Source organism: Aphelocoma coerulescens, chromosome 12 (assembly GCF_041296385.1).
Source record: "Aphelocoma coerulescens isolate FSJ_1873_10779 chromosome 12, UR_Acoe_1.0, whole genome shotgun sequence".
Lineage (NCBI taxonomy): Eukaryota > Metazoa > Chordata > Aves > Passeriformes > Corvidae > Aphelocoma > Aphelocoma coerulescens.
In genome coordinates, this window is record NC_091026.1 from 9,552,513 (window position 1) to 9,566,123 (window position 13,611).

Below are 13,611 nucleotides of genomic sequence, written 5' to 3' on the forward strand. Positions count from 1 at the left end.
GCTCTGGTTGATGGTGCAGCAGCAGCTGTTCCTGTGCTCGTGCTGTAATGGAGGCTGGCATGCTTGTTTATCTCACTTCAAATCTTTGACGGTGCTCTGTGGTTTGTCTCCCCTCCCACTTGGCAGCTGAGGATGGAGTATCTGTCTCTGATGCACGCCATCATCCGCTCCACACCCTATCTGCAGCACCAGCACCGCCTCGCCGACCTGCAGGGCATCCTGCAGCGCATCCTGGGCGAGGAGGAGGAGGACCAGCAGTGCCAGATGGACAAACTGATCATCTTGGAGATTTATAAGGAGTTCCCAGAAATCTCTTCTGGTACCAGCTAATGTTCCTCAGCTTGGACTGGAGTTTGAACCACTTGGATCGACTATGTCTTTTGTTGACACTTTCTCCCCATTCCCTTCCAGTACAGCTCATACCTTATATCCCTCTGTGCGAGGCCTAAGGTTGGGACAGCGTTCACCGGCCCTTTGGAAGTGCCAGCAGCAGAGAGGGCATGGGGTGCCCCCGGGGCCTGGTGCCGGGGCAGGCGGAGCGGGGTGGGCGCTGGCACGTGGTTTGCCTGCAAGACTCAGCAGGACCTATTTGGGCAGCTGGCGTTAGTGGGAAGGGCAGAAAGCTTGTGGGGGCTTAGTAGCCAGCATGGAGGGATGTTTAGCTGCACTGGTGTCCCGAGGTCCTGAAGAGAAAGGCCTTTGCCTTAGAGTATCACTTCTTTTCCATGTACGTCTCTCTCCCTGCAGTGACCAAGTGGAGTCCGCTGGTGCTTGGAAGAAGCTTTTGTAACATCTGTTTTGTTTCCTGCTGCTAGTGCCAATGTGCTGCAGCCCTGCCAAGGGAAAGTAGCTGCTCGCTGTCTAACGCCTCGTCTAGTGAGCCTTTCACTCCCTCCTGGCCCTCAGCTTTGCCTCTGGGCAGCAGCCCACCTTGGGTCATGGAGGCCTTACCCCAGCAGCTGCTTTTCAATCTGCTTTCTATAGTGATGTTTAAATCTGAATTTCTTGCACACTGTGGCAGCCTAGAAGTAACAGCCACGTGGGTGACGCTGCCCTTAGGAAGCCCTTGGCCGGACACAGCACAAGGATGTGTCCTGCCAAGTGAAGCTGCCACTTGCCACCTCTGTTGCAGCATTGCCCCGAGCAGAGGGGCTGCCCCTGGGCAGGCACGTTCTGTTCGTGCAGCGTGTGCATTTCTTGCCTTGAGCTTCATAGTAGCTCTGCCTCGCTGCCCTCCCTGTCCCTGTGGCAGCGCTCAGAGGCAGCGTGAGCCTGGTGTCCAGTAGCTGTTTGTGACTATGCTAAGTGTGGGGAACCCTTATTTATATTTCCTCTAGGTTTCTAGCAAACGGGATTAACCTGCTTCCCTGGTCCAGATAGTCACACACACTAACGTGGGTCTCTTAGATATTTGTGTGCGCAGTGTGGTCACTCCCTGTCCCCAGGTCTTCCTTTGCAGTAACCAGTGTAGGAGCTGTTGGAAAGTGAAACTGGAAATACTGGGCACTGTATTTACTTTACTTTTTTTTTTGTTGTTGTTGTTAGCTTGAGGGGATGGCACAACTCTGCAGGCCTGGACTGGCCACTGGGGCAGTGATGCTTGAGAATGGAGGGTTGGCCTGGCAGCCAAGGGGGGCAAGGAAGTCAGCCTGGGAATGCCCAAGCTTAATAACCACCCTAGTAGAAAAACCTATTTTTTCCCTGTAAAAATGTATGAATGTCAAAAGGGATCCTGTATTTTCTTAAACACTAAGTGTAACCTGCAGAAGAATAAAAATGTCTTAAACTGGACTTCTGTGAGTGTAGCCCTGCCTGCCCAATCCTGTCATGGGGGCACCAAAGCAGGCGTGGTTGGGTGCCTGCTGCCCACGGAGGCAAAGCAATGGGTGCTGATCTCCAAATGGGGGTAATGCAGTAATTTTCCCTCACAGCTTCTGGCCTTGTCTTTTTCTACCATGTTGCTGGCTGACAAGGAAGGGTGGAGGGCAGCAGCCCTTGGTAGGGGCACAGCCATCATTCCTGGGGCCTGCCCAGCATCGCTGCTGCACATTCAGGGTTTGGCAGAGCTGGGCTCACCGCTGGCTCCCCGCAAGGTGTGCACAGCCTCAGCTGGCTCCCAGCGGAGCTGCCAAGGCAGCGAGCCCACGCAGGATGGGTTTAATGGTCTGTAGCGAGTGTAATGAATCGCGCCTTGGCTGCGGCGGATCGGTGCTCCCAAACCTCAGCCTGTGCCTGCGGCTCTGAGGTGCCTGGTATGGCAGGGGTTCTGTGGTGGGAGGACAGCAGGCACTGGGCAGAGCACTATGTTGGCAGCAGGAAGCTGGTCTCTGCTCCTGGCTCTGTGGCAAGGGAGCCAGCTGGGTCATGGGCACAGCCCTGCCAGGGCAGGGGTGTAAATGCCAGGTGCAAGCTGTGCCACTCCAAACGTAGGGATAGCATCAAACACAGCTGCCTGCAGAATCGGGACCAGGGCTGTCCTTGCTCCTGCCTCTGGCCTGTCTCCAGAGTCCCCAGGTGTGTGGCCTTGAAGTCGAATTTGCACACCTGGGGGCAACCGTGACACATAAGGGCTGCCAGTGCTCACTGGTGTGTCCCCCATGGTGGCTCTCCTGTGCCCCATTGCTCTGTGCAGCACATGGTTGCATGTGCCCATGAGCCAACCTTGGCTTGCTTCTGAGTGCTGCTGGGGTTTGTTGTTGGCCCATGACCTGCTGCTGTGGTGGGATGTTCATCTGGCACTTGCTCTCAAGTGACACAGCACAGGCTTTGCTGTGCCAGGCAAACCCAGCAGTAGCAGGACCTGTGGCTCTGCTTGCCACGAGCCCAGACTGCAGAGCTGGTGGCTCCCGTTGGTATCCCCGAGCCACTGCTGTCCCTGGGGTTGCTCACCCTGGCCCAGCTGCAGAGTAGCATAACACCCTCTGCCCTACCACCCTGCTGCCACCACAGCTAGGGCTGGAAGAGCTGGGGGGCAGCTGGCTGTGGGGTCCAGGGGGAGAGATGCACCTGCTGCCCAGGAAAGGCCTTCACACATTGCAGGGAATCAAAATGCAGCATGTAAACTCACTGCCCCCAGCCCGCTCAGCGGGTCCTGCTCTCTGTGTAGGTGAGACACTCGAGATTGTTTGCTGTAATAGGCCACAATTAGAGCAGTGTCTGCTCGTATTGGTGTTTTTATTGTAGTGCAACAGTGAGGGGTGTTGGGGGGTTGGCATGGGGGGGAGTGATGCATTGCCTGTGACCTGCGCTTCTGCTTTATTGTCTGGAATGATTCAATTACAACTATTTTGTGGCAGTAATACCCTGATACTTTCCTCCTCCTCCCCTGAGCTGTCAGCTGGGTAATTAGAACAAATAAACTTGAAAGCCTTCATTACTTTTAAAAAGTATTGCCTCTCTCCTGATTTGGTTTCCTGATGGCACATCCCCAGTTTGAGGAGGTGTGATGTATGATCCAGCCAGCATGTTCCTGTTGCACATGGGTGATGAGCTGCCCTATGATAAATGAGGTTTCTAGGGTGAGCTGTGTGCAGAGCCAGAGCTGCTCTGGCATTATCCTAACAGCACTGGGAGGGCTCAAGTGGATGCTTAAGGGTCTGGAGGGGAGAAGGTAAATCCCTCAAGAGCACAGCATGCCTAGGGCTGGTATGGCTACAGCCCTCTCAGTGCTGGTGCAGGACCACCCAAGCCAGAGGCGTTATGTGGTGGTTAAGGAGTTAATCACAGCAGATTACCCATGCTGTGGAGTTCATAAATTAACATGTTAGCTTCTCCAGGGGCTTAGACATCCACACTCACTGGGTGTCAGCCCTGAGCATTGTGTAAGCACCAGGGGAACTTCTCTCTGGCACATGCGGAGCTGCGCTGGCCACCACTTTAGGGCCTGCCTCATATTTCCCATCGCGGTCCTAAAACGTGCTCGGCACAAGCAACAGGGCAAGGACAAGCCCTGCCTGCTCTGCCCACCTTGTGGCTTCCCCGGTGATGGCCAGGCCTTGGCTTCTGCAGGGGTGATGGGAGGGAATCACCAGCCCTGCATGAGGCTAGCCAGTGGTTTGGGGACATACTGGGCGTGCTGCAGACCCCATGTTGTTTTTCCTCAGTTTCCGCCCTAGGAATGGGAGCCTGCTTGCTGTCAAACCCCTGATCAGTGGGCAGCATGTACTCTTCCCAGCCCCTCATTTACACTAACAATAATTTCTAGGGGACTGTCTGTCACCATTGGTGGAACCAAAGCTGGGTGAGAGCTGGTGGTGGAGCACCAGAACATGGAGCAGAGAAGCAAAGCACTGGTGGCATCAGGATTCAGCACTGTGGCAGCAGCAGTGTGTAGGATTCCACAGCCCCAGCCACAGCTGGAGCAGAGGGCACCACCAGGACAGTGGCAGCTGGACCTCCTTGAGGTGTCCAGAACTGCTGTGCCCTGGGGCCAGTGCATCTCCTGTGAGCCCTTCTTGCTGTACAGAGGGCCTGTGCTGGCCAAAGCAGTGTGCAGCTCCCAAGCAGCCACTTGGATTTCTGCAAAGGGACAGCGGGACCTCGCACAGCCTCATGCTGTTTCCTGTGGGGTGGGAGTGTGTTAGAGAGTGAGCATGGCTCGTGCAGTGCTGGGAGTGGAGCTCCATCTTCAGTGTGAATCCATCCCACTATTAATTTGTGAGTTTGTTTTGGGAGCTATGCAGGGCCTACACAAGGGCTGCCAGTGATGTCTAGCCTGGCTGTGGTGTGGGTATGGGGGTCCTCTTACTCTCCAGCCTATGCGCCCTGAACCACAGCCCATCCAGCACAGCAGCACAGGGGGCTCTTGCAGCCCCTTTGGAGCTGGGATGTGCATGGAGGCACTGTGTGTCCCATGTATGCCTTGTCCTTCCCTACCCCTTCCTAAACTCCCCCCATCTCCCAGATTTGCTGTTTTCCTCCCTGACATGGCTCTTTACTCCCTAGCGTTTGCCCCAGTGTACCCTCTCCTTCAGCAGGACATGGCCAAGGACGTCCCCCTGCTGTGGCATGCGAAACACTAATGAAGACCTAAACCCTGTTATTCCCTAAGCCTGTTAGGAGTTCCCGTAGATTAGGATGAGATATTAGTTGATTGAATCAAACCAACAACTAAATTATGAGGCTGATGCATTAATGAATCACCATAATACAAGGGCCTCAAACTGAATTTTCCTTGGAAAAAATGTAGGATTGGTAGGGGTTTTTTTTTGCATCAGGGATGCCGGAAGCAAAATCTGCAGCTTTACCCTCTGGTGATGATGCCACACCTGGTATGTGGTGGCAGCTGGGGTCTGTGTCAGGGAAGGAGAGTGGGATCGCTAAATCTGTGCCATGCACTTGTGTGCCCATGGGTGGGGGAGCCGGCTGGCAGGGGATGTGACACCACTTGCACGGCCGGGAAGAGCGGGACACAGGAAGACTGTCTTCATGCACACGGTAAAACCCATCCCTGCCGATGCCCAACGCGGTGCCGCTTCCAGGTGGACATGTGCGGGTGGAAGAGACCCGCGGGGCTGCCAGGCACGGCAGTGCCTCCTGCCTAACCGCTGGCACCTTCCTGTCTCGCCCTTGGTGCCGCAGCAGGGCAGCTGTCCCCGCGGGCTCTCCTCGGGCACGGGGCACAGCCCGGCCGTGGGGACGCTGGCAGTGCCGCAGCAGCGGGTCAGGGGGCTCCGCAGGTGCGTGCTGTGTGCACGGTGTCCCCGGGCCCTGCACTTTCGGCAAGGAGGCTCCGGGAGCCCCTCGCACAGACCGGCCCGTGGCTCACTCGCGGGCGGCACACCCCGCTCCAGGGCGCGGCCGGCCCGGGGCCGCCCCCCGAGGCGCGGAGCAGCCGCCACAGCCCGCCCGGCCGCGCTCAAGATGGCGGCGCGGGGCGGGCGGGGGCGCGGCGGGGCGGGGCGGCGGGAGCCATGTTGGGGCTGCGGGAGGAGCCGCCGCCACCCCCGGCAGCAGCGGCAGCGGCGGCGGCGCGGGGCGGTGGGGCGGGGGGCGGCCATCGCCGGCGCTAGCGGGGGCGGCGCCGAGCCCACCGCCGTGCGCCCGGGCCGGGCGGCGGCCGCCGAGGCACCATGGCGGCGGCGGAGGAGCCGGTGGCCGCCCCGAGCCGCTGCTGCTGCCGCCGCCACCGGGGGCCGCCGCCGCCGCTCCTGCTGGTGCTGCTGCCGCTCCTGCTGCTCCCTTTGTTCCCCCCCGGGCTGGGGGCCACCGCGCCGCCGCCGGCGGGTTGGGAGCCGCCGGCCCGCCGGGGCTGTCCCGCCGCCGTGCCGTGCCGGGCGGCGGCCGTGCCCCCGGGGCTGCCCCCGGCGCCGCGCCGCCGGTCCCCGCCGCGCTGCCCGCCCCGCGCCGCCCCGCCGCGCCCGCTGCCCTTGTCCCCGGTGCCGGCCCCGGGGCGGCGGGGCCGGCGCGCAGCCCCGAACCGCCACCCGCTGTTCCCCCAGTACAACTACCAGGCGGAGGTGGCGGAGAACCAGCCGGCGGGGACGGCGGTGGTGGCGGTGGCGGCCCAGGACCCCGACGGGGGCGAGGCGGGGCGGCTGGTGTACTCCATGGACGCGCTGATGAACAGCCGCTCGCGGGATCTCTTCAGCATCGACCCGCGGGCCGGGCTCATCTCCACCACCCAGCCCCTGGACCGAGAGAGCATGGACCTGCACTACTTCCGAGTGACGGCCACTGACCACGGGGCACCCCGGCTCTCTGCCACCACCATGGTGGCCATCACTGTTGCTGACCGCAACGACCACGACCCCGTCTTCGAGCAGGGCGAGTACCGGGAGACCATCCGGGAGAACGTGGAGGAGGGATACCCCATTCTGCAGCTACGGGCCACCGATGTCGACTCCCCGCCCAATGCCAACATCCGCTACCGCTTTGTCAATGAACAGGCTGCCTACGACGTCTTTGAGATTGATCCCCGCTCCGGCCTCATCACCACCAGCGGGCCGGTGGACAGGGAGAAGATGGAGAAGTACTCCCTGGTGGTGGAAGCCAATGACCAGGGCAGGGAGCCGGGACCCCGCTCCGCCACCGTCAAGGTCTACATCACGGTCCTTGATGAGAATGACAACATCCCTCAGTTCAGCGAGAAGCGCTACATTGTCCAAGTGAGGGAGGACATACGGCCCCACACCGAGATCCTGCGCGTCACCGCCACGGATCTGGACAAGGACAACAACGCGCTGGTGCACTACAACATCATCAGCGGGAACAGTCGGGGCCAGTTCTCCATCGACAGTGTAACTGGGGAAATACAGGTGGTGGCCTCACTGGATTTTGAGGTGGAGCGGGAGTACACCCTGAGGATCCGGGCTCAGGACGCGGGGCGTCCTCCTCTTTCTAACAACACTGGCATGGTGAGCATCCAGGTGGTGGACATCAATGACCATGCCCCCATTTTTGTCAGCACCCCTTTTCAAATCTCCGTCCTGGAGAATGCTCCCCTTGGCCACTCTGTCATCCACATCCAGGCTGTGGATGCAGACTATGGCGAGAACTCACGCCTGGAGTACAAACTGACAGGGGTCTCGGCTGACACACCCTTTGTGGTGAACAGTGCCACTGGATGGATCACGGTCAGTGGGCCCCTGGACCGGGAATCGGTCGAGCACTATTTTTTTGGGGTAGAGGCTCGTGACCATGGTTCTCCATCTTTATCTGCCTCAGCCAGCGTCACCATTACTGTCATGGATGTCAATGACAACCGCCCTGAGTTCACCCAGAAGGAATACTTCATACGCCTGAACGAGGATGCAGCTGTGGGGACCAGCGTCCTCAGCGTCACGGCAATCGACCGGGATATTAACAGTGCCATCACCTACCAGATCACAGGAGGCAACACACGGAACCGCTTCTCCATCAGCACGCAAGGTGGGCTGGGGCTCATCACTCTGTCTCTGCCGCTGGACTACAAGCAGGAGAGGCGCTACGTGCTCACCGTGACAGCCTCTGATCGCACCCTGCGTGACAACTGCCACGTTCACATCAACATCACCGATGCCAACACGCACCGGCCTGTGTTCCAGAGTGCCCACTACTCTGTGAGCATCAATGAGGACCGGCCTGTGGGCAGCACCGTGGTGGTGATCAGTGCCACGGACGATGACGTGGGGGAAAACGCCCGCATCACATACTGCTTGGAAGACAACGTCCCTCAGTTTCGTATTGATCCAGACTCTGGGGCCATCACTCTCCAGGCAGAACTGGACTATGAGGACCAGGTCACATATACATTGGCTATCACTGCCAAGGACAATGGGATCCCCCAGAAGGCGGACACCACATATGTTGAAATCATGGTGAATGATGTTAATGACAATGCCCCACAGTTCGTCAGCCCTCATTACCAGGGCATGATCTCTGAGGATGCACCTCCCTTCACCAGCGTGCTCCAGATCTCTGCCACCGACCGGGATGCCCACACCAATGGGCGAGTGCAGTACACCTTCCAGAATGGGGAGGATGGGGATGGAGACTTCACCATAGAGCCCACCTCGGGGATTATTCGCACTGTGCGCAGGCTGGACCGCGAGAACGTTCCTGTCTATGAACTGACTGCCTACGCTGTGGACAGGGGCATCCCTCCTCAGCGAACTCCTGTCCACATCCAGGTTACCATTCAGGATGTGAACGACAATGCCCCTGTCTTTCCTGCTGAAGAGTTTGAGGTCTTGGTAAAGGAGAACAGCATCGTAGGCTCTGTGGTGGCCCAAATCACAGCTGTCGACCCAGATGAGGGACCCAATGCCCAGATCATGTACCAAATTGTGGAAGGCAACATCCCTGAGATATTCCAGATGGACATCTTTTCTGGGGAGCTCACAGCCTTGATAGACTTGGATTATGAGACAAAACCTGAGTATGTGATTGTAGTGCAGGCCACCTCTGCCCCTCTTGTCAGCAGAGCTACAGTCCACATTAAACTCATTGACCAGAATGACAACAGCCCTGTTTTGAAGAACTTCCAAATCCTGTTCAATAACTACGTGTCCAATAAGTCCAACACCTTCCCCTCGGGGGTCATAGGGAAGGTCCCAGCATATGACCCAGATGCATCTGACCGCCTCTTCTACACCTTTGAGCGGGGAAACGAACTGCACTTGTTGATTGTAAATCAATCGAGCGGGGAGCTGAGGCTGAGCCGTAAGCTGGACAACAACCGTCCGCTTGTGGCCTCCATGCTGGTGACTGTCACAGGTAGGGAGTGTAAATCATTAAATCTTCAGTGCAGTACCTTTGGGGGGGGCTCTGCAAGGTCCCTCTGGGACAGCCCATTGTGCATCGGGGGTTGGGTGGGGACTGGTAACAAGATCTGGACTGGGAGTCCCTTCTAGTCGGGGAATACTACTGGAGTGGTGTGAAGGGTGGCATGGGAAGCAGGCTGCTGAGCAGCGCTCCGTGAAGGGGCCAAGGCTGGAAATGGTCTGCAAGAACAAAGCATCGTTACTGAGCCGTGAGATCGCTTCTGGCTGCTAGTGAGGCACCTTTGGAGGTGCTGTGGCCAGGCTGTGTTGTGTGCCATAGGGTGCTGGCCTGGGAAGGAGGCAGTTCCCAGGATGGCCAGCTGGTACACTGCTTTGCTCCCAAGCCCAGGTGGCTCTTCTCTCTGCCGGGACCGAGCGCTTCCCTAGCTCCGCACGGGAGGGAGGGAGGGATTGAGCTCAGTGCAGAAGGAGCCCTTCTAAACACCCATCTGCCAGTAGCAAACAGCTCAGTCTGGATCCTGGCTGTGGCACCTGCCAACACCTGCGCTTTGTGGGGTGGCTTCTAAAGTCTGGTACCACCTTTCTGCAGCCAACTTAGTGTTGCAGGGGACAGCTGTGATAAACCTGAGCACAGTGCCTGGAACTCGAGCACAGTGTGTGTTGCTGGAGTATCCAAATGCAGATGCTAGCAGTAGCTAGGGGTGGCTTTGTGGAGTGTTGGGGTCCCCTCTAGCCCAGCTGAGGACAGGACAAAGATGGACCTAGGGGCTTGCCTGTGAGCAAGCAGGCTTTGGACCTGGAGCTCCCAGAGCCTGAGCTTTGCCTTCACCATCAGCCTTTCTTAGCTGGCGGATGCATGATCTGAAATGGAGGCATCTGTCCATCGCTGAACCGTGGAGCAGCTCTGGGGGAGGGAGAGCAAGAGCCTTCTCTGGAGGGGCCAAGCACTGAATTGCCAGGAGTGCCTGGGGAGCCGTACTCTGAATTGTGATGCTCCCCTGACCATCGGCCACCAGCTGCCTTCCCTTTTAGCTCTCTCGATCTGGCTTATTCTGTGAGAGCAGGATTTCTTTCAAAATATGGAGCAAGGGCTTTAAAAGGATACCTGTTCAAGGCAATCTGGCATGAGCAGCACCAGCCTGCCAGTGGGCTGGGGCTCCGTGGGGGCTAATTGTAGCCGCAGGGCTGGCCGAGAGCGGCTGCAGGCGCACACATGCCCATCGCTGGAGGTGGGGGGTGGTTTTGACCTTTCCAGCTTCTGCCCCAGTGTGTTTATGCAAGGCCTGCCTCCTCACACACTTAACCCTGCACAAAGGCAGGAGACAATCACGTCCTGAAGTCCTGTATCGAGCCGCCTCGCGGCAAGGGGGCCCTTGCAATTAGAATGTCGTCATCTTCCAGCGGGAAGGGAGAATGGGAGAGGTGTGCTCGCGAAGGAGGGGAGAAGATGGAAGGGGATGAGCCGTTCTGGCAAGGGAAGTGAAACACTGGAAAACGGGCCTTTTGTTGGCTTTGATATTGACTGTGGAGGTGGAAGTCTAGTTTGGTTTTTCAGTCTTTGTTGTTGGAAGCCCCCCGCCCAGCTGGCAGCTCTGCCGGCCCCATGCTGTCGCTGCGTGCAGAGGGAGGGTGGGTTTGCAGAGCTGGCAGCCAGGACATTCAGACCCGGCTGCATTGTCTGCCCCAGACACTGCGCCATGCCAGAGCACCTTCCTGCTGCTGGAAGGCAGCAGTAGCACCTATGTGGGTGCCCCAAGGGTCAGCATCCTAGGAGGGAGTGGCTTCTCTGTCTTTATGGTCCATTTGAGGGAGGCTGAATCCCCCCTAAAACATAGAGCAAGGGGTCTTTTTGCCTGCTTGTGAGCTGTGTGTGTTCTTAGCTCAGCCCCTTGTAGGAGGCAGAAGACTTGGGCCATCACAAACCCAGTGCCTTTCCAGCGGGGCTGATAGCCTGAAAACTGACCCCAGCTTCTCATAGGCGTGTGGACACCTCTAGCTGCTAAAATGTGCTCTTGGCTGCTGAGGATGCAGGACAGTGGGATGGAAGGGCTGTGTCCCTGGCCAGCAGCACCGTGAAATCAGGGCAGTGTAAGAGACTGACATCATGTTGACTTTAAACCATTTCAGACTGGTTTCTCTGGGCTTGGTGGCAAGGGGGGAGGCTCAGATGCAGAATGGCATTCATCCTCTGTGCTGGGTAATGGGAGCCTGATATATTTTCAAGATCTCTTAACTGGTAAAGTATTATCAAAATGTTGAGAGGTATGCCAAAGCCCTTCAGCAGTGGTGAGGAATGTTCACTGTACCCATACCTGTCTCTTTTCCTGACTTCTCTGTCTGGACTTGTTTTATTGCTCCTCACCTACAAGCATGAAAGCCATGCTGTCTGTCCCCACAGCACCCTTGCTGTCTCTGGGGTGGCCATTGCAGTTTTAATAGTGGCGTTTGCTCTCTTGGACACTGTTGCTGCCACCCAGAAGAGGACATAGATCTTTTCTTTAGCTTTGTTGCTTTTGAAGCTGGTAATTGTCGGTCTTGGAATTGCAAACACAATGGTCCAATGCTGTCGAGCACAAGGGTTAGAGCCCCTTGTCCCTTTTCCTTGCTCCATTCCCTGTAGCCATGTTTCTAGGACTCCTCACTCTGCTGCATGAATATTCACCAGGCACCAGCTCTCCAGCCACAGGATTTAATCAGAAAGGCTGAGCATTTGTGATTAAAACACCTCCCATGGGGGGTCAGTGCCTCCAGCCAGCTTTGGGCTTTCTTCTGGTAGCTTTATTTTTTTTCTTTCCCCATTTACAGCAGGTCATTCTCTTAACCATCTGCTTCCCTTTGCACGGAGCTGGGGAGGAGACAGCCTTGGGTGTGATGCTGAGGTGGGACAGTGTTACAGGGGAGCCCAGCCCCACAGCCCTCCTCTTACTGAGGAGGGCTGTGGGGCTGGGCCTGGCTCCACAGTGCTGTGGGGAACTGGGAAATGGACGCTTGGCGTTCCTGCCCTGGACTGGGCAATGCCAAAGGCATCAGGTAACCTCCAGCTCACTTTCTTCCCCAGGCACAGGCTCCTTGCTCCTGTGAGGCATTGCTGGCCTTCAGCCTGCCCCAGGACTCAGCATTGTGTCAGCCAAGGCCTAATAACAGCCATAAATCAGGCAGATGCCTGCCTGGCTATTGCTGGGCGCTGAGCAGCCCTTGGGGAGAGTGAAAGCTGTCCCCAGGGCCTCATGGCTGCTTCTGGGTGAGCTATGAGCTGAGGAGAGGGGAGGGAGCTGGGCTCATGCTGAGCTCATGCTTGCCTTGACCAGAGAGGCCAGCTGTGAGGAGGGGACAAAGGGAGAGGAGAGGGAGCTGGGAAATGACTCATCTGTGTGCTGAGAAGGGAGTTGGTGGCAAAGTGATGGTATCCTGGGGAACTGTCTCACCAGTTGGTTCCCCAGGGAGGGGTGCCAGGCTGATGGTGGCTTGGGGAGCATGTTATGCCAAGCGTGGCTTTGTGGCTTTCCTCTCACTCCTGTCTCTCAAGGTCTGGGTGGTCTCAGTACTCCGTGAGCCTCTTGCAGAGAGAATGTGCCTTGGGGAATGCAGGTGATGATGCCAGTTCCTTGCCCTGAGCCCAGGCAGGCATAGATCCCCTGGCATGTCCAGCCAGGTGCTGGATGGGGCTGTTTTGTTGCTGCTGCTTGTGCTGCCCTCTGTGCCGGAGCAGGCAGGGTGTCACACAGAAGGGTGCTTTCTCATCTTGCTTCCATGTGAGGTGAGAGTAATTTGACTTCAGAGAGAAGCAACCCCCCTTTCCTGCGGGAGATTAGCTCCTGGGTGACTGTACTGGCGTGCTGCTCCCCCAGCCTGGAGCCAGCCTTATCTCCAGAGCACCAGTCCCGGCGCGCAGGCTGCTGCTTGCGCGGGAATTTGCAGGGTCACCAGAAAGCTTTCACCTTCTGAAGAGTAGAAGAGAGAGGTGGAAGAAAGGGAGATGTTTCAATTTGTAAATCCTCCTGCACTGCAAACTTCAAACAAGGCTGAGGGAAATCAAAAGGCTTTGCAACACAGCAGCCATGGGAAGAGAAGAACAGTAAAGGCAGTTTTGTACATAAGGCTTGGAGCTGGGGCATGGATGAGGGACGAGTGGCTGGCATTTGCACACCTGGTTCTCATCAGGGCTGGGGCTGACAGGGTGCCAGGAAGCCTGCTGCTCCTCTCGCCTCATTGCACTGGGTTGGAGGAGGTGAAGCACATAGGGGAGGTTACAGCAAGGCTTGGGGTCCAGGATTAGTCATGGGAGCCACTGCTGAGATGTGCTGATGTAAATGTTGTCTTGGTATGATGATGGAGAGCCAGTTTTCCCAAGGAAGTGTGGAGGTTTGAGGCTCTCAGGTGAATGTGGGATGGGAGATGGGAACAACAG

The 13,611-nt window shown here is 57.4% G+C and overlaps 2 protein-coding genes across 8 annotated transcripts in view; both read left to right on the forward strand.

The window, feature by feature from the left end:
• The window catches only part of NCKIPSD (NCK interacting protein with SH3 domain), a 58,656-nt gene extending 56,865 nt beyond the window's left edge, over positions 1-1,791 (forward strand). For all 5 annotated transcript variants that reach the window (XM_069027681.1, XM_069027678.1, XM_069027680.1 and 2 more), the window contains one exon: positions 127-1,791. In XM_069027681.1, coding sequence (XP_068883782.1) covers positions 127-330 — 204 coding nt within the window. In that variant the 3' untranslated portion in view covers positions 331-1,791. The remainder of the gene's footprint in view (positions 1-126) is intronic.
• A 4,280-nt stretch (positions 1,792-6,071) lies between these two features.
• Positions 6,072-13,611, forward strand: part of CELSR3 (cadherin EGF LAG seven-pass G-type receptor 3) — a 31,348-nt gene continuing 23,808 nt past the window's right edge. The window contains exon 1 of one of the 3 annotated variants that reach the window (XM_069027510.1): positions 6,072-9,195. In XM_069027510.1, coding sequence (XP_068883611.1) covers positions 6,072-9,195 — 3,124 coding nt within the window. The remainder of the gene's footprint in view (positions 9,196-13,611) is intronic. The other 2 variants (XM_069027511.1, XM_069027512.1) reach the window with 2 other exon arrangements.